The sequence below is a fragment of the Mytilus trossulus genome, chromosome 1 (genome assembly GCF_036588685.1).
Source record: "Mytilus trossulus isolate FHL-02 chromosome 1, PNRI_Mtr1.1.1.hap1, whole genome shotgun sequence".
NCBI classification, from domain to species: Eukaryota; Metazoa; Mollusca; class Bivalvia; order Mytilida; family Mytilidae; genus Mytilus; species Mytilus trossulus.
The window spans coordinates 113,036,665-113,057,282 of NC_086373.1; the positions used below are offsets into that span (position 1 = coordinate 113,036,665).

Consider the following 20,618-nt stretch of genomic DNA (forward strand, 5'->3'; position numbering starts at 1 on the left):
TCCCTTTATTAGTATTGACAGTAAAATGGTTGGCAATTATGTGACTGTCAATTTAATTTTTTAATGTGTATTGTTAAACTCGAAGTGTAGGAGACATCAGCATTACTTCATGTTCAACAAGGGGATTTCTGTAATCACTAGCCAGTCAACACTGAGGTTGTTAGTTTGAACCCTGACCTGCACAGTTTTTCCATTGAGGATGAGTGGTTTTCTCCTGGCACTCTGGCTGCCTCCACCACTAAATAGTGGCAGCCATGAAATAGCTGTGGTGTTAAAAACACAAAATCAAATCATGTTCAGCAAACTTCAATGAATGAAAAACTTGTATAATGTTGATCAGAATTGTCCATTGGATGCATTATATGAATATTTCCAATATTAATACACATATGATTGTTTTACATTGGTTTATGTATTTCTAGGTTTACAGCCAGAATTACACAATTAAACACAGTTTTAGATGATTTAAACAAAGGACAATATGAAAGAACCATGGTTTCTGATCAGAGTGGTAAGGCAGATTAATATAATTAAAGCTGTCATGGAAAACAGAGTTATCTCTCATCACTGTATGATTTATCTTATGAGAAGCCAATATTTCCTACCTATCTTAACTAATTAACCCTGCATTCTATTGCAGAACATATTTCTGAGTCATAAACATAAATGTTTGGTGTATCAAGGCACCATTCTTTTAATATTTGGTGTTCTAATAAATTTTCTGGAAACTTGATTATACATGGTTACTAAAGTTTGTAAATAGGAAAAGAGTGATAAAAAGTTGCTTGGTTTTCTTTAAGTAAGGGTTATTTTCTTATATGAAATTTTATGATTTGTGAAATTTTAACTGTAGTTCTGGACAGGACAAAAATTTACACATGCCAAGTTTTTCTTCATTTAAATAAAAAATAAGGATAAATTCTGTTAAATTTTTTAAAGCATCAAAGACTTACCGGTATATGTTGCAGTCTTGTAATTGACTGCTCCATAGGCTTACATACAAAACAGCTGATCTTTGAAAATAAAAAAATAAAAAATGCTACATAGAAATTTTTTTACATGTTCATATCATGTATGTACTAATGTGAAATTGTCATTTAATTGGGGAAAAAAGTGGGTCATGCCACAAAGAATAAAAAGCTACATAACCCTGAAGTCAAAACATTTTTTTTCTACCTTCTGTTTTCTGTTTTTACTAGGCCACACCACTTCCAGTAAATATGATATCCTTCCACTTTCCTGGATTGATATCCCCAAAAAGATGCAAGATTTGTTTTTCAATATATATATATATATATATATATGTTTCAATTCAGTAGAAAAAAAATCGGAAAAAAGTGGACTATTTTCCCTCAATGTTTTGACATGCACTGGAAACTGGAGTTGTTATACAAGACTGGTACCTACAAGGAAAAAACTAGTATGGCATTTCACTGTAAAATACAGAGTTATCTCCCATTCTGTATCTTAAAAAATATAAACAAAAATGCCTTCCTAACCTTATGAATATAACTGGAAACACACATAATGTTTTATTTTGGCTCAGTATTTTTTTTTCTAAGTAATATTTTCCCATGTTGTCTGTTGTTTTATACACCCCCCTAAAAAAAAGGAGAATATACTGTAATACCATTGATCTTCCTTCCATTCATCCGTCAGTCCCTCCATATGTCCCTTAAATATTTTTCTTTTCATCTATCTCAGGAACTACATCAGAAGGATGACTGACATTTTGTTTCCTGATTTATATAAGTCAGCTTTTAATTTATTTCAGGACAAAAGAAAAATAACAAAGTATTTAAAGCAGGCAGTGGTAAAATCATCCCTCAGGATCACATAATAAGGTATGATCATGTTTATTGTTATTGTGTAAATGCCAATGTAACCATTGGATGCTTTAGTCACTTTATAAACCATTAGAAAATATGCTAGCTTGTGAAGGTAAGTATAATGCTGGTTATATATTTGATGAATGGTAATATTGAATTTTACAGAATGTTAAAAAGAAATCCACTTATAAAAGGCCATGTTAAAAAAGAATTCCACTTATAAAAGGCCAATACAATAAATGTTCTGGTTCTATACAATTCATCATGTCAGTATATAGGATGTGTTACAACAAGCTTAAGTAATAGTCCATTGTCTAAATCACCAATAAAGTTAGTACTACTACCATGACTACCATAGTCATAAGTACTGAAAACAGTCAAATAACAAAACAACAAAAACAGAAATTCAAAGGAAAATTCAAAACAGAAAGTATCCTAACAATTGGCAAAATCAAAAGCTCAAATGCAGCAAACAAATGGAAAACAACTGTTATATTCCTGACTTGTTCAGTGTTTTCTGCACCAATATCAACCAAGATCAAATGGAAAATGTAGAAATTGCTGATAACTGTACTATTGGCTGTTTGAATATCAATATAACAAATACAATATTTAATTGTTCATAAACATATGACATGCAATGATATATTTTTATATACAAAAGCTAGGTGTATTACTTCCACAAAGTTGAATAGAATATTGCTTCTAGCACTGTGGTGCACTGCATTCTATTGCACTCCATATTCATTCATGGTTTATTTCTTATCATTGCAAACAATGTAACAGTTTGTGGATAGGATACTTGGTTTAATTGTCAAGTGCATAAATTATTATCACCAAGCATTTTCACTAAGTGTTGCAACTCAAAGCTTAATATATACTGCTAAAGTCAAGTATACTATTTTAGAGACTCTCTCATTCTAAGCATGTGTTCTGTTATTTGTAAGAAAGTGTTGTTTACTGGTGATGTACAACACAAGTTATTAAATAAAATAAATAAGTAAATAAAAGATTTATTAACTGACGAGCTTTTATCTGACATACATATATGATAATCACAATACATAAAACAAATATAACAGTAAGCACATCATACAAAATAAATAATGTAATGAAGTACAGCAATTAATAAGCAAAATTAAATCATATAAAGCAAACATTAATTGCAGATAAATTATCATTCATGCAATAGCTATTATATAGAAAGCACTAAAAGTAATTCAAGCATTTACAAACACAAATAAAAAGTTATGCATCAAAATATAAAAGCCAGAGTACACATGATAAATAATAATCTACAGCTCACTGGGATCTGCAGGAGGAACACTAATAGGAGCTATTACCAACCAAACTTTCAGACTGATCCAAAGGCATTAGTATACATGTGTAAGAATAACTTTGCACTGGCATGTAATTTTGCAAGTAATTGTCAAAAAATACAAAATTCAAAATAACACTAATAGATACAGTTTATAATTATTTAACTATGTTAGAGCCAGGTTAGCATTTCCCTCTGTTAAATAGGGAACAGAACCCAACAACAGAATCTACATATGGAATAAAGTTAACAGTGAAAAAATATACACAACTATGTAATAAATAAAAGTAAAAACCACTGATTCAGGGAAACCATCTAGTACAGCACTACAAAACGCCACAGAAATTGTGGAAATTTGACAGCTAAAAAAGTGAAAAATTTACTACAAATTTACACAACCTAAATGCCTATAGAGTTAATGCCCTTTGACCAGTTTTAAGATAGTTTAATTAAATGGCAGTCATTTTACACATTCTGATTAGTTTTATCATGGATATATTTGTTTGTTTGTTGACCTAAAAAAAATATCTGAAACCTAAAAGTAATTAATTTTAATGCCCTAGTTTATGTTATTATGGAAAATCAATTGAATTCTGGTGGTGGTGCTAATGAAAATTTATTGAATACTTTTAAAATTAAAAACAATATGTAGCAGCAATTTATTTTTATTTTTTTTCATTTGAGGAAAATGTCTGAAATCTATATTTTAAAAAAATGACTTTTTTGAAAGTCCAGGTTTGAAAATCTGGTATATTTGTTAATTTGCTTTTGAAAACATTACTCTCTGTATTCTGATATTATTGGCAGTATTTCCAGGTTAGAAAATTTTGCAATCCTGTTTTCCATGTAATTACTTTTGGCTTCATAAAAGACTGAAATGATAATATAAATTTATTTGGTCGAAAACATAAATCTTTACATACATGTCTTTACTATAATATAAAGTACAAATACCAATAAATATACAAAAACTAATACTTATTCTTGGATAACACACATGGCGGATCACAAAAATTAAATATCCACTGCATAAATTACTGATGCAAAATATGCAAAAATAAGAATAAATAAAATAAAATAAAAAAATATTTTTCAAACAATAAAATAAGGGAGGGAGGGTGGAATTTTTTTCCATCTGATTACTCTAACAAATTCTAATGTAATGACTAGGAAAAAGAATTCACTTAAAACTAAAGGTGGAGTGAACACAAATCAAAATCAGTTAAGCGAGAATATCAAACGATTGTCCAAAGGGGAGTAACTAGAACATATTTCACATAGTAATTACTAGTTTTTTAAGAAAAAATAAACCTTCATTTGGGTATACCAGCGTTGTCATTCCAATATTTGAACACTGTTCTTTTCGTATTATCATGTTTATTTTTTCAGATTTGAGAAAGTACCATTGGTCACTCCGAATGGTGATGTTTTAATAGAAGAACTCGATTTTGAGGTAAGGCTCAGTCTGATTTCATTGAAAATCTCAAAATGACTGAAAATATATTTCTTTGCAACTTATCAAATCTCAAAATGACTGAAAATATATTTCTTTGCAACTTATCAATTAGAAAAAAGAAGATGTGGTATGATTGCCAATGAGAAAACTATCCACAAAATTTATAGTTCCTCCTTAAGTGGTAGAAATTAAAATTGCTCTGTTAAAACAGATTGATTATGAATTTTCCTTAATTTTACCTAAGTTTTGCACTAGTAATACAAGATATCTAGATAGCTGTCTGTGGAATACATTGACCTTTTCATGAAAATATGGTGAATGGGCGGCTTTGTGCTATAAAGTGTTATATTTTCTAACATAGTAAACAGTGGCTACCAGCTTCTCTCTGTTTTTCTGGTGGCATTGTATATGAGGACCTTACTAACTATATAACCTTTACTATTTATTTATTATTATACTACTGAGGTTCTAGATGATTAATGTTATATTTTTAGGTAAAATCTGGTATGAATGTATTGGTATGTGGACCAAATGGATGTGGTAAAAGTTCATTATTTAGGACACTTGGTGAGGTAAACATTTATATATAATTCTCACTGAAGCTTTAATATTACTTCTTCACCGAATTATTTAATAATTCCACTATTGTGAGTCAAAATTATGTAACTTTTATTGAGTATACATCTAAACACAGATAAGGTGGATGATACCCCCTGGTATGTATAAATTGCCCAGGGTAATGGGTAGCAGCACCCAGGAATATGGGTTAGCAACAACGATGACTTTTGGAACAAATATCCTGAGGAAACCCTTAACCATGATATGACTTCTAATTAATCTTTGCTTCTGTCAATGTAAAGTGCTTTATGGGACAGCTTCAGAGACAGTTTCTAGTAAAAATAGTAGTCCGAGATTACTCTGATGTCCGACGGCTGTTTAGCCAGACAAGCTGGGGTTGTGGGATGTCAGAGCTTGTTCCATATAGCTTGTTTGATATGGAACAATCTATGACGTCCCACGGCCCCAGCTTGTCTGGCTAAACAGCCGTCGGATGTCAGAGTAATCTCGGAAATGGTAAAATAGTTGATGGCACAACTTAAAGAGTTGTATAAAATTCTTTCAGTTATGTTTTTACTTTCATATTATATTGTGGACAGCAGGACCCTGGTCAGGCTAGAAATTTGTTAATCGATTTAAAAAAAATAAGTTGGTGTTCACATTATCTTTAATCTTAATGATCTCTATAAGTCTAATCTGAACAACTGCATCCACACTACAGGTAAAAATGCTAGATCAATCTGACATTATTACCAAGGAATATGTTACCACAGTGTATAAATAGAATTATCCCAGTATAGAGTATTTTCTCGCAATTTGATTGGCTGATATTGTCCTAATAAATTTCAGTACAATTTTGTATAACGTCAATCAGAATTGTCTCCCTTATTTATTACTTCAATTGGAATTATCTCCCTTAAACCATTGACCTGTTAAATTTTTTTTTAAAATGAGTTGCTTTATAGTCCTTATATTTAAAAAATTTTACAGTTTCAGATTAAATAACTATAATATATTTGGTGATATTGTCTTAAAATTGAATTTGATTATAATGATGTGTAAATAACAAAATCAGGATAAATTCGTTACACAGTGTTCAATTGTCCTAATACGGAATTTATCGGGTCAATAAAATTCATATCGGGTTTGGCTTCACGTCACGTTATATGGATTTTATTGACCTGATAAATTCTCGTATTAGGACAATTGGACACTGTGTAACTAATAGTATTTAATCAAATTTATGTGTTGATACAAACGCTGAAAAAAAAATGGATGAAGTGATTGTTTCAATTGAAATACAACTTTAAATGTTAGTACTGCTGTTATTTACAGTTTGAACAGAGTCTAAGTTTCTATTAAAGCAGTGTTACTGTTGTAATAATGGACTACAGTATATGTATTTAAACTGAAGGATGATCATTGTAATCAGAGATTAACTAGGATATAGAAATATATTTATCCCTTATCAAGATCCTTGAGAGAGTAAACTCAGTAAAGAATCCCTTTAATGCTGTTGGGTGGTAAAAAACACAGCCATGTCTGGTGGAAATCAGTACATTAAATTATATGCCTCTCATTAGACAAGTTCTATGCTCTGCATTTTAAAGGGGCACTAGCTTCGAGATATAGTGAAATGATGAAATAAAAATTTGCTCTAAGAAGCCAGTTTGGTTCAGTATGCCAAAGGTAACAAAGAAATGTTGCTAATGCAGTGTTCCAGCTAGGATTCCAAAAGGGCAGAGGTGCCAATCCTGAAAAAGGGCATTTAACGCGCGAAATGATAATATGAAAAGGGCATATTTTAATAAAAGATATTAATCAAAACATTGTGTTTATTCGTTGAATCACAGGTTATACAAGAACAACATCATTAGCCCATATAGAACTCTATCTTTCTACTTTTTAGGCTGAAAAACTTGTCAAGCAGCTTGTCACACAAGTTTTTTTTATCATTGTTTGGCATAGTTGTAGCAGTATGTTTTGAAAGGTGACCTGTTTCATTCTGTTTCTATAGTCTGCCACATTTTACAAGTTTCACCTTTCTACCCCTGCTGTGCTTAATGGCAATACAGCACAAAACAGCTGTGCTCAGTAAATGGACAATTTTAGGATATATATAGCAACAGTGAAAAATTGTATCAAAAATAAAGAATACAGAAAAAGATGACCAAGGCACCCTACCAACACTGCCACTAAGACCCTCTTTAACTTTTCCCATAACTCAAAATAAATACCTAAACATATATATTCTTAAGCAAGAAGTATGTAGACATATTTTAGAATATGTAAATGGGTTACTCAATGCTAGGAAAAAAATCAGATTGAGTTATCCTTCTTTATTTGGGTGTGCTCCTTCTTTGGAGGATTATAACCAGTACGTAAATATGATGTAAATAGGATCACAATATGGCGGCCGATTTTGTTATTTTCGTATCAAAAATGAAGGCAGTCAATGACAAATACGTCTGAATTTTCTATTTATTTCATGGAAATCAAGTAAAACAATGTCTTCAACGAGTTTATTATGGTTTTCAACTTTCTGTCATTACGTTTCCTCCATGAAACTACGGTAAACATCGCAAATTGTGCCCATGTTGTTCATATGCAAGGTCGACTATCCATATAAATAGAAGAAGGTGGCTAACAAATTTTTTTTTAGGTCACGACAGTCTCCGCTTGGGACGCTTTTTCTACCTTTCAACTTAATGCTAAAAATCCCTACCTTATACGAATCGATTTCTTCAAAGATAATTGCCGACTGACCGATTCTATTTGAATGAATTAATGTTGATGATCATTAATGACCCATCCGATTTAACGGATTACCTATAACAACAGATTATGACACCAGTTGTAACCGTTGATTAGCTTGGGGTCGTAAACAAAGTCATAAACTTTTCCCAGGTAAAAAGTAATTAGCGTATCATATCAATACGAACAAATTAATATACAATCGATCTTCAAAAAAGGCAGGGCGCCCTGGAAACTGTAAAAAGGGCACAGGGCGCCACTCGGGAAAGGGCGGGCGCCGCGCCCTCTGAAAACGGCCTAGCTGGAACACTGTTAAATGAAATATTCACTTGTAAAGTTAATTATTTTGATCTTATTATTAAATCCATATTCATGTGAAACTCTATTGAACCTCTTAGCATGAACGGTCTGTGTTCAGTAAGTAAAAGAATGTCAACAATGAAAGTGAAACAAGGGTAAACCATTTAGTCGGCTGATTTGATCTACAAAAACTTGTTCTTATACAGGAATTTTTTTTTATTAACATATTGTTTTAATCTATTATATGAAATCAAACAGACCTAGAAAAATACAGTTGCATGAGTTCTCTATCTATTTATATATTTGTTTATGTTTAGATCTGGTTATATAACCATTGGCAGTCTTTGGAAGGTAACATCAATGGTTAATTAGATGGGGTCTAGACTTAAATACACTGGAAAGGCTGATACAATATTTCAAGTTTATGCATCGTAAATTTTTACATTAGACTTTGTTTGGATATACTTTTTAGTATGAGAATTTTAATATAATTGAACATGAATTTTACAACTAGTGCCGCTTCAAACACTTGATGGATAGGTCTGCAAAATTCTTCCTCTTTCCAACATGCCCTCTTTTTCCAGTGGCTGGTTAAAGGACAAGGTTCACTTACTAAAAGGTTAGACAAATCCCTTTATAGCAGTACAATCTATGCTTCAAAGCTTAAATTGAGAATAAAAATGGGGAATGTGTCAAAAACAGCATATTTTAGATGCATTATCAAAACATTTTCATACCTAACAACCTTGAGAAACCCTTAACCTCAACCTATGATCCAGAATGTTCAGTTACCAAAAGTTGTCAGTGATGATTTAAATACCTAGATGCAAAAACCTTTATAGATCAGGGGTGGTTGTGAAAATAAATTATGCTTATATAAAAAAGAAGATATGGTATGATTGCCAATGAGACAACTATCAACAAAAGACCAAAATGACACAGACATTAACAACTATAGGTCACTGTACGGCCTTCAACAATGAGCAAAGCCAATACCGCATAGCCAGCTATAAAAGGCCCGATAAGACAATGTAAAACAATTCAAACGAGAAAACTAACGGCCTTATTTATGTAAAAAAATCAACGAAAAACAAATATGTAACACATAAACAAACGACAACCACTGAATTACAGGCTCCTGACTTGGGACAGGCACATACATAAATAATGTGGCGGGTTAAAATGTTAGCGGGATCCCAACCCTCCCCTAACTTAACACATTTAAGAATCATGGAATAATTTTAAGTCCTCAATGTTCAACTTCTTACTTGTTTGGCTTTATAACTATTTTAATCTGAGCGTCACTGATGAGTCTTATGTACACAAAATGAGCCTCTGGGGTATTAAATTATAATCCTGGTACCATTGATAACTAATTACCAAAACTGACTTAATAACACAAATAATGATAAGGGATTATAACTTTGCCATTTTGAACCAGATGTCCCAAAATGAATTTATAATTGTATAAATAGAATATCACAACTATTTCTGCAATGTTCTATGTGAAAGTAGTATTTTGGCTTGCTTAAAAAACATCAAAAGTTTAGAATATTTTTTTTTGTTTTTTAGTTTAAAGCAATTATTTGCACAGAATTTATTTGTTTTTATAAAAAAAAATCTAGGCTCTAACTCTAAAAATAGATAATTTAATGTCAAGGGGTCTGTAGTTCATTTGAAAGCTTCAGTCATACTTCATGTACTTATATTTGACATTTTTTAAACTGGACCAAATCACTACTTTCCTTAAAAATTCATTCCCCAAATTTGTTTAACATGTTATTTCATCCCCTTCTTACTATTTTATGCATTAACTATAAGAATAAATTTTCCAAAAATTGCAGGTCACATAACATTGATTAATTAATATTTAGAATAATAAGACAGTAAAGTTTTCTGCAATGGAAACCTTATTCAGAAGATAAATTGAATGTTGTCAAGTATGTGCCACTGTAATCACAAATAAAACCTGAAGACTCATTATGTTTAAAACAAATACACTGAGGATCCTCCAGTCCACCCTCTTTACCAATCAGTACTTTACTATTCTGTCCATCTTTTGATATTACTATTATTCTTTTAGAGTAATAGTCTGTTACAATAATGTTACCATAAGTATCTATACAAAGTCCTTCTGGTCCTGATAAATCCTGTGTATATTGCCAGATCTGTTTACCTGATTCATCTACACAGTATACTGCTCCACCATTACAGTCACTATAGATTACTCTGTCATTACAGTAAACAAGGTTCTTCAAGTATGATTTACTCTCTACTTGTATTGACTTTAGTGCATTTCCTTCCAAGTCTATAATACGGATTTCATCATCACTCAAACCTACAGCCAGAGAATTATTGGAGAATGATAAACCTCTGCATTCTTTGTCTAATGTGATAACCTTGGTCACTGTTTCATTCTCCATATTGAAGATTTTAATGGCTCTCTCACTAGGATAAGTTGTGGCTATAGTGTTCTGATTGATCTGTGTAACACTGTAGGGTTCACCAGGTATAGGTAACTGTTTCTGTAGTTTGCCATCAGAAGTAAATAGGTTAACTTTACCCCACTGTTTCACTACTAAAACTCTTCCATCCATCAGACAAATCATGTCACTAATCATCTTCCCCATGTTGATCTTTATCTTTGTCTCTATATTCATTGTCATGTTGTTTATGTTGGATTGTGATTCTACTTGTGCTTTCCTCCTCACACTTGTTTCTCTGCTAAAGCCTGTTTCTGTCCTTTCAACCATTACTTCTCCCAGAGATTTTAGTGATTTTAACTTGCTTAGTATGTTTTCTATCTCATCATTTTGCCTCATTTTGATGCTAAATTCTTTTGCCCTCTCATCATCTTCCAGATTATCAACATATCGTTGACATTGATGTACTTGTTGTTCCATCTGATGTAAACCAAGAAATGATTGGAGTTTTGAACTATGTGTTGTGACTGTTGGTAAATTTTTATGAACTTTTTTTAGCGTTTTCTTTTTTTCTTTGATTTCAGTTATTAAATCTGTTGCGTTTGACTTTTCCTGATTCCAGATGATGTCTACTTCTTGGCATAACCTCTTTTCTAGGTGGTCTAAATGTTTATTCATTTGATTCCTTATTTTCACAATTGATTCCTTAATGCCTTCACATTGTTGTTCTGCTGTTTGAATGTTTGTTGATTTATTATTTACCATTTTATCCAAGAGATGTAAGATGGACTTGATGTCTTTCTCTACAGAGTCTTTTGTTCCTTCAATCCTTGTTTTTTCCACGACACCTGCTAAACTTTTTATTCCTGTGCATTTTGAATGATTGGTGGAAATACATTCATCACAGCAAGGCATTAAATGACTAGGACAGTACAAGTTAAGCTGTTGACCATGTTTGTCACATTCTGTTTTGATGGCTCCAATGGAGGGTTTATAGCTTTTGACATCAATAGTTTTATGATCACGTGTTCCTTTTGATTTTTTATGATGACTAGAACATGTTGAGCATAATCCTTCATCACAGTTATAACACCAGATATCAGCTTTAGTGTTTACGTTTCCTTCTTGACAAGGTCCACATGGTATAGGCTTATTCGATGCCATGACCCTTAAAATATACAAGATAAAAGTTATTTAGCCTGGTGGACACATGGTATAGGATAATTTAATGGGCAGGTCCACATAGTACAACTTAACGATATATCCAAATTGCACAGAGTACCCAAATTGCAACTATTTAGCATAAATAGAAGCTAAAACCTTACAAAATTTCCTTGAGACTACACAATTTGTATGTTTATAATTTATACTATAGACATCTTTCAACATAGGTAAGCATAGTTTAAATATACACAAAATGTTCACAGTATTTATCAATAGATGAAGTGTTAACAGAAAAAGCAAAACGTACGGAAATGTCACCATGCAATGTCATCAAAACATCATCTTTTTAAAATTAGCAAATACAATATGTTACAAGCATCCATTTCTTAGAAAATGATGATTAAGCATGGACTTATATCCAATTGTCCAAAATATTTAATGTAATATTTAATATAAATAAATGTACTAGTTTAAAACTGTCAAAATAGTTGCAATTTGGGTACCCTCACATATGGTTTATTGGATGCCATTACCCTAAATTTATACAAAATATAAGTTATTTAACCTTATGGGCAGGTCCACAAGGTATAAGTTTATTGGATGCCATGACCCTCAACTTGTACAAAATATAAGTTATTTAACCTTATGGGCAGGTCCACAAGGTATAGGTCTATTGGATGCCATGACCCTCAACTTGTACAAAATATAAGTTATTTAACCTTATGGGCAGGTCCACAAGGTATAAGTTTATTGGATGCCATGACCCTAAATTTATACAAAATATAAGTTATTTAACCTTATGGGCAGGTCCACAAGGTATAGGTCTATTGGATGCCATGACCCTAAATTTATATGAAATATAAGTTATTTAACCTTATGGGCAGGTCCACAAGGTATAGGTCTATTGGATGCCATGACCCTAAATTTATACAAAATATAAGTTATTTAACCTTATGGGCAGGTCCACAAGGTATAGGTCTATTGGATGCCATGACCCTAAATTTATACAAAATATAAGTTATTTAACCTTATGGGCAGGTCCACAAGGTATAGGTCTATTGGATGCCATGATCCTCAACTTGTACAAAATATAAGTTATTTAACCTTATGGGCAGGTCCACAAGGTATAGGTCTATTGGATGCCATGATCCTCAACTTGTACAAAATATAAGTTATTTAACCTTATGGGCAGGTCCACAAGGTATAGGTCTATTGGATGCCATGACCCTCAACTTGTACAAAATATATGTTATTTAACCTTATGGGCAGGTCCACAAGATATAGGTCTATTGGATGCCATGACCCTAAATTTTTATGAAATATAAGTTATTTAACCTTATGGGCAGGTCCACAAGGTATAGGTCTATTGGATGCCATGACCCTCAACTTGTACAAAATATAAGTTATTTAACCTTATGGGCAGGTCCACAAGGTATAGGTCTATTGGATGCCATGACCCTCAACTTGTACAAAATATAAGTTATTTAACCTTATGGGCAGGTTCACAAGGTATAGGTTTATTGGATGCCATGACCCTAAATTTATATAAAATATATGTTATTTAACCTTATGGGCAGGTCCACAAGATATAGGTCTATTGGATGCCATGACCCTAAATTTATATGAAATATAAGTTATTTAACCTTATGGGCAGGTCCACAAGGTATAGGTCTATTGGATGCCATGACCCTAAATTTATATAAAATATAAGTTATTTAACCTTATGGGCAGGTCCACAAGGTATAGGTCTATTGGATGCCATGACCCTAAATTTATATGAAATATAAGTTATTTAACCTTATGGGCAGGTCCACAAGGTATAAGTTTATTGGATGCCATGACCCTAAATTTATATAAAATATAAGTTATTTAACCTTATGGGCAGGTCCACAAGGTATAGGTCTATTGGATGCCATGACCCTAAATTTATACAAAATATAAGTTATTTAACCTTATGGGCAGGTCCACAAGGTATAAGTTTATTGGATGCCATGACCCTAAATTTATATAAAATATAAGTTATTTAACCTTATGGGCAGGTCCACAAGGTATAAGTTTATTGGATGCCATGACCCTAAATTTATATAAAATATAAGTTATTTAACCTTATGGGCAGGTCCACAAGGTATAGGTCTATTGGATGCCATGACCCTAAATTTATATGAAATATAAGTTATTTAACCTTATGGGCAGGTCCACAAGGTATAGGTCTATTGGATGCCATGACCCTAAATTTATATAAAATATAAGTTATTTAACCTTATGGGCAGGTCCACAAGGTATAAGTTTATTGGATGCCATGACCCTAAATTTATATAAAATATAAGTTATTTAACCTTATGGGCAGGTCCACAAGGTATAGGTCTATTGGATGCCATGACCCTAAATTTATACAAAATATAAGTTATTTAACCTTATGGGCAGGTCCACAAGGTATAAGTTTATTGGATGCCATGACCCTAAATTTATATAAAATATAAGTTATTTAACCTTATGGGCAGGTCCACAAGGTATAAGTTTATTGGATGCCATGACCATCAACAAATACAAGATATAAGTCACAAACTTTTTTACGATACCACTGAAGGGGGACCAAAAAGTGGTGTCATAAAACAAGTGGTCTTACAGGTTCAATCTAGAGAAAATGCACAACAGAGGGACCTCACACAACTTTTCCTCTACCATATGATCGATGTCAACTTGAAATTTTCCTGATTTTTTAGGTTAGAAATGGATTCTTAATTGTAGAATAATTGCTATATGGTAACCTCATCAAAAATACAAATACGCAATTAGATTGTACATGATTTGGACATAGATAGGCAAACAATTGATTAATTTCAACTCATAATATTTTCTTGACTTTTTCGCCCAAATCTTTTAAAACAAGATAATTTTGGTGTTTCTCATTATTTTACACTCAATTTTGGAACAAGTTTTAATTTGAACTTCATAAAACAAAACTTGATCATCCCTATCCGTAAATTAGAAATGTATTTGTAATTTTAATGTTACATCCTTCATTTCCTTTAGAGGTTAATGAAGTTGAAAGGTCTAAAGACATTGTTTAATATTTGTCCATGTGTATGTGAAAAGATCATCATACCTGTTTACAAACAAATCTGTTCTTTATATTAAATCATCTTATTTGAATATAGCTCCCATTGTGTGTATGGCAGTTAAAATGTTTGACACAAAATATCAGCCGACCAGGAAGTTAATTAGAACATGTTGAATCCTGATCAAAGTAACCAATAGATATTTAAATACCTGACCCAGATAATATGACATAGGTCAATAACCATGTTAATGTGTTATCAGACATATCATAATGCAGGCATTTAAATTGTTTACCTCAGAAAATCTATGTCAATTTTGTATATAATATTTATATGACAATTAATGTTGTACAATTGTCACAGTTGAATGTCTACCATTATTTTAGAATTATTGATCATCAAGTTTATAAAACATATTAAAGGTACTTCAGATCATTTCTGTTTTGTTTTGTCATCCATATAAAACATTAATTCAGAAATGTACCTCAGTATAGTTGGTATAACGTTCATATTATATACATAAAACTGACTTACTTGTCTTTTGATCAGGTGTTTGCCTACAATGTGGGTGACGATTTATGCAATCCCAGTGTAGCTAGTTAGAAAATTGGTACTTTCACTTCTAAAATAGGCAGAGGCAATTTATCTAGATAAGTCTAAATAATTATGACATCTTGAAAGTCATTATTGAAGTTTTTGCTGTGACACCTTCCAACAACAACACATCACAAAATTAAATATGCTGTCCTAATTGTATGGACTTTGGTCAGCTGAGGGTTGGAACAACATGTCTTTTAATGCTATTCCCTTGTAAACTAGCATGTTAATAATCTGTCTCTGTTTGTTGGTCTATTACAAGTAGCATATTAATAATCTGTCTCTGTTTGTTGGTCTATTACAAGTAGCATGTTAATAATCTGTCTCTGTTTGTTGGTCTATTACAAGTAGCATGTTAATAATCTGTCTCTGTTTGTTGGTCTATTACAAGTAGCATATTAATAATCTGTCTCTGTTTGTTGGTCTATTACAAGTAGCATGTTAATAATCTGTCTCTGTTTGTTGGTCTATTACAAGTAGCATGTTAATAATCTGTCTCTGTTTGTTGGTCTATTACAATTAGCATGTTAATAATCTGTCTCTGTTTGTTGGTCTATTACAAGTAGCATGTTAATAATCTGTCTCTGTTTGTTGGTCTATTACAAGTAGCATGTTAATAATCTGTCTCTGTTTGTTGGTCTATTACAATTAGCATGTTAATAATCTGTCTCTGTTTGTTGGTCTATTACAAGTAGCATGTTAATAATCTGTCTCTGTTTGTTGGTCTATTACAATTAGCATGTTAATAATCTGTCTCTGTTTGTTGGTCTATAACAAGTAGCATGTTAATAATCTGTCTCTGTTTGTTGGTCTATTACAAGTAGCATGTTAATAATCTGTATGTTGGTCTATTACAAGTAGCATGTTAATAATCTGTCTCTGTTTGTTGGTCTATTACAAGTAGCATATTAATAATCTATCTCTGTTTGTTGGTCTATTACAAGTAGCATATTAATAATCTGCCTCTGTTTGTTGGTCTATTACAAGTAGCATGTTAATAATCTATCTCTGTATGTTGGTCTATTACAAGTAGCATATTAATAATCTGTCTCTGTTTGTTGGTCTATTACAAGTAGCATATTAATAATCTGTCTCTGTTTGTTGGTCTATTACAAGAAGCATGTTAATAATCTGTCTCTGTTTGTTGATCTATTACAGGTAGCATGTTAATAATCTGTCTCTGTTTGTTGGTCTATTACAAGTAGCATGTTAATAATCTGTCTCTGTTTGTTGGTCTATTACAAGTAGCATGTTAATAATATGTCTCTGTTTGTTGGTCTATTACAAGTAGCATGTTAATAATCTGTATGTTGGTCTATTACAAGTAGCATGTTAATAATCTGTCTCTGTTTGTTGATCTATTACAAGTAGCATGTTAATAATCTGTCTCTGTTTGTTGGTCTATTACAAGTAGCATGTTAATAATCTGTCTCTGTTTGTTGGTCTATTACAAGTAGCATGTTAATAATCTGTCTCTGTTTGTTGGTCTATTACAAGTAGCATGTTAATAATCTGTATGTTGGTCTATTACAAGGCAGGGGTTATATTCATATTATCAACATTTTTCTAGTATTCATTTATATGTTTTATTTGCCATTCTAACATGACGTCCTTCAAACGCTTTGAGTACACACCCGTGGTAAAATATGAATATATTTCATAGGCTGTTCCCATTGTACCCCAACGTCATATGTTTTTTTTATGAATGAGCGACTCAACGTCATAGAACAATGACGTCAGAATATAAGTAATTTACGGGAAAATAAATGCTTGTGAAACGGAAAATCATCACAACAAAGAAACGTAAACAAACGATGCTAAAATGGGATATAAGCAATTTTTTAAAACATATAAAACATATGATTAAATAATCATGTTTAAATTCATCCAAAACTATCTAAATACGTTATTGTTAATAGTTTAAGCATGTCACTAATTCTGTTTGCTCCGTTCTTTTACGCCAATCTTATAGTGCGTTTATTTATGGGAACGGCAAATATTTGCCTCCACCTAGAGCGCTAATTCGATCCAAAAGAATTGCCGTATTTGTCCTATTAGAATCGAAATAATTCATGGGGGATTGAATATATCTAGATTTTACCACGGGTTGTCCCTTTATGCCGATATTTTACCCCTCGCTTTCGCTCAGGGTAAAATATTTGTCATAAAGGTCCAACCCGTGGTAAAATCAAGATATATTCAAGCCCCCATGAATTATTTCTTAATTGACATAATAACCAATTTAATATCATCTCTCTCACAATATTTCTATTGTAGTTATGGCCATTATTTGGTGGCACAATGACAAAGCCAGAAAAAGGGAAATTATTCTATGTTCCTCAGGTAAGTCATTTAATCGGTTTTGTTCTTGTACTAGTAAAACTTTGGCAACTTTGTCCATCTTTAATCTCCATCTTCTATCCGCAGCCTGTTTTGTCATCGGTTAACTTTACTAAAGAATTTCCTACGATCTGGTCTGCCGATCAACATGGCCATTTTAAAAAAATTGTCAAAAAAATCATTAATGCGTTATTGCTCCTAAATTATCAGCACATCTTATTTTCAATGACAATATATGGACCTGCCTTATAGATTTTAAAACGTTTGCATAGGTGTATCATGTTAAATTTTGTGATTTAAAGTGGAACTACTATACAATGGTAAGTCCATGATATCTGGTATATAGTTGTAATAGTATTTGCACTTTACATTTGCATGTATATCCTTGCTTTCTTGGTCATGGTTACTGAACATTCAGAAACTTATGTAATACTTTAATTAGAAATATTGAAAAATACAACAGTAGTATGTTAGCAATGATAAAAACAGTTAAGGAAAACAAGAAACCATAAGTTATTTTAGTATTGGCACATCCCATCATGGTTTATTGACTTGGAAAGTTTTGCATATCAAACTTGTTAATGTATGGTTCATATGTATGAAAACCATTGCAAACTTATCAATAGGATCATTTTGTTCTTCCTACAGAGGCCGTATATGACTGTGGGGACATTGAGAGATCAAGTTATATACCCTGATAGCAGAGACAGCCAATTAAAGAAAGGAATAAGAGATGTTCAGTTAGAAGATATTCTTAAAAAGGTATTCACTAATTTCTCTTACTTTGAAACATGGAAGACTTCTCTTTAAAAGGTTAATGGATTAGTTTGCTAAAAAATATTCATTATATTTATATGAAAAAGGTTTTTATGCCCCCTTCAATTGGCTTTTTATGCCCCAGCAATAGCAGAGGGGGCATTCTGTTTTACCCTTGTTGTAATTGAATTAAATCTTTATAGGTACAGCTGGAGTACATCCTGGAAAGAGAAGGGGGCTGGGATTCTGTTCAGGTAAGTGTTGACAGATTTATTTATAACTTTTCTTCTTTTGCTTTTCCTTGAGTCAAGGGCATGAAAGGATTTTTTATCATAAATTTCTTATAAAAAAAATGCACAATGTTGTGAAATGTTTTGCTTTTCCAATAAAACATTCTTAAGCAACTATTCTTCTGTAACACAGCTTTCCTATCTATATGTTTTAGAATTTTTTTTAACTAGTTTGAATACTCATTCCAAGTTTAAAGGTTTTTTTAAATGAGTTTGATAATTTATCACATCTAAGGTTTTTGATATGAAGTTTATTCCACATATAAGGTTTTAATAAGAACGTATTCCACATATAAAGTTTTTAATAAGAACTTATTCCACATCTAAGGTTTTAGATAAGTTTATTTTCCAATATTAGGTTATAAACTAGTTGTTGTGTTTACAGGATTGGATGGATGTGTTGAGTGGTGGAGAGAAACAAAGAGTTGCAGTAAGTACAGACGTACTCAGTTAAATTTTTAAAGTGATTTATTATTCATTGTGTTTATTTTTCGATATGATGATCTTTAACAAATCAATATTAATGATATTTTTGAGACCATAGTAGCAGAATGTTAACTGAAGAATGACATAGAACTTTGCTAATAAGATTTTTTTTTACATCCCATTTTCTTAGTTTGGAGCTATTTAATGGTACCCTTATCCCACAACAAACAGCTATATAGACTTTCCTTCTAAATGCCTTCATTTATTTAGCTGATTTGTAGTATGTGAGTCTACTATGATGGGTTACAGATCAATTTTACAGTTGTTGGACAAAAGTTAGTTACCACTTAAAAACTGTTTTATTATTTCAACTAAAATCAAAAAAAAATTATCATCAAATAAATCTTTGAGCTACTTTTATAAAACAGATGCCATAAGATTTAGAAATGTCTGAAGTTTTATTGTTTATTTGGCCATTTTATTATTCATACTTATATTAAATTTCTGATGAGGTGAATACGAAAAAAAAATGTTTCTTGAAAAGTTTGCTATGTATTCTGACCAAATTAAAATCATAAAAATTTGCATCTGTGTTTAACCCATTAGATAATGAATTAAACCGAACCAAAATTATGGACAAAAAAACAAAAAACTTCAGACATTTCTACATCTTATGGTATCTATTTTACAAAAATCGCTCATATATTTACTTGGTGATAACTTTTGAAAAAATATTGTTTTTAGTTGAAAAGATTGGAGAATTATTTGAGTGAGAACTCACTTTTGTCCTACGAGTCGGAGGCTATGACTGTACATTTGTTTGGTTCCGCTCCATTCATTTATTTTAAAAAAAATCAGGCTTTGGACTTTAAAAATTTCAACACTTATAACTGTTTAAAGCTTGTTTTGCAAGGAGTGTCATTTATGTCATTCCTACTCATAGTTATTATAAAATATTGATTCTTAAAAGGCTTTCATGAGATAGAGTTATAGAAAATTTGTGTAAATTATCTAATTGTAGAATATAAATCATAGTGTATTGTATTTGTTCACCATTGTTAATGGATCTTTACTTGTAGATGGCCAGATTACTTTACCATAAGCCACAGTTCGCTATCCTAGATGAATGCACGAGTGCGGTCAGTGTGGATGTAGAAGGTTTTATTTATCAGTATTGTAGAGAGGTAAGTTATTTATCTTAGAGATTAAGGTCTTTAGTTCTACCTGATGCAAGAAATTTACATTGATATTTGATAGATTTCAGTTTGAACCTACAATAGGTATTATTAAGTCAGTTAATTTAATAATTGTCAATACACAAACGTGGTCAAAGATCTCAGTAAAATGT

At 31.6% G+C, this 20,618-nt stretch overlaps 2 protein-coding genes across 2 annotated transcripts in view; one reads left to right on the top strand and one right to left on the bottom strand.

The window, feature by feature from the left end:
* LOC134698356 (ATP-binding cassette sub-family D member 3-like) overlaps window positions 1-20,618 on the top strand; it is a 49,736-nt gene that overhangs the window by 26,480 nt on the left and 2,638 nt on the right. The window contains exons 17-25 of the mRNA XM_063560486.1: window positions 423-511; window positions 1,775-1,844; window positions 4,537-4,600; window positions 5,098-5,175; window positions 17,736-17,801; window positions 18,447-18,560; window positions 18,758-18,808; window positions 19,230-19,274; window positions 20,350-20,454. Of these exons, the coding sequence (XP_063416556.1) occupies window positions 423-511; window positions 1,775-1,844; window positions 4,537-4,600; window positions 5,098-5,175; window positions 17,736-17,801; window positions 18,447-18,560; window positions 18,758-18,808; window positions 19,230-19,274; window positions 20,350-20,454 (682 nt within the window). The remainder of the gene's footprint in view (window positions 1-422; window positions 512-1,774; window positions 1,845-4,536; window positions 4,601-5,097; window positions 5,176-17,735; window positions 17,802-18,446; window positions 18,561-18,757; window positions 18,809-19,229; window positions 19,275-20,349; window positions 20,455-20,618) is intronic.
* On the bottom strand, window positions 9,828-15,063 carry LOC134698373 (uncharacterized). The gene is made up of 2 exons (XM_063560487.1): window positions 14,909-15,063; window positions 9,828-11,806 (listed from the first exon to the last, which is right to left on the bottom strand). Exon 2 carries the CDS (start codon window positions 11,800-11,802, stop codon window positions 10,126-10,128), a length of 1,677 nt encoding a protein of 558 aa, XP_063416557.1. The 5' UTR covers window positions 11,803-11,806; window positions 14,909-15,063; the 3' UTR covers window positions 9,828-10,125.

Coding starts and splice junctions, on each gene's coding strand:
- LOC134698373 (XM_063560487.1), bottom strand. CDS start 11,802: ATGGCATCGAATAAGCCTATACCATGTGGACCTTGTCAAGAAGGAAAC.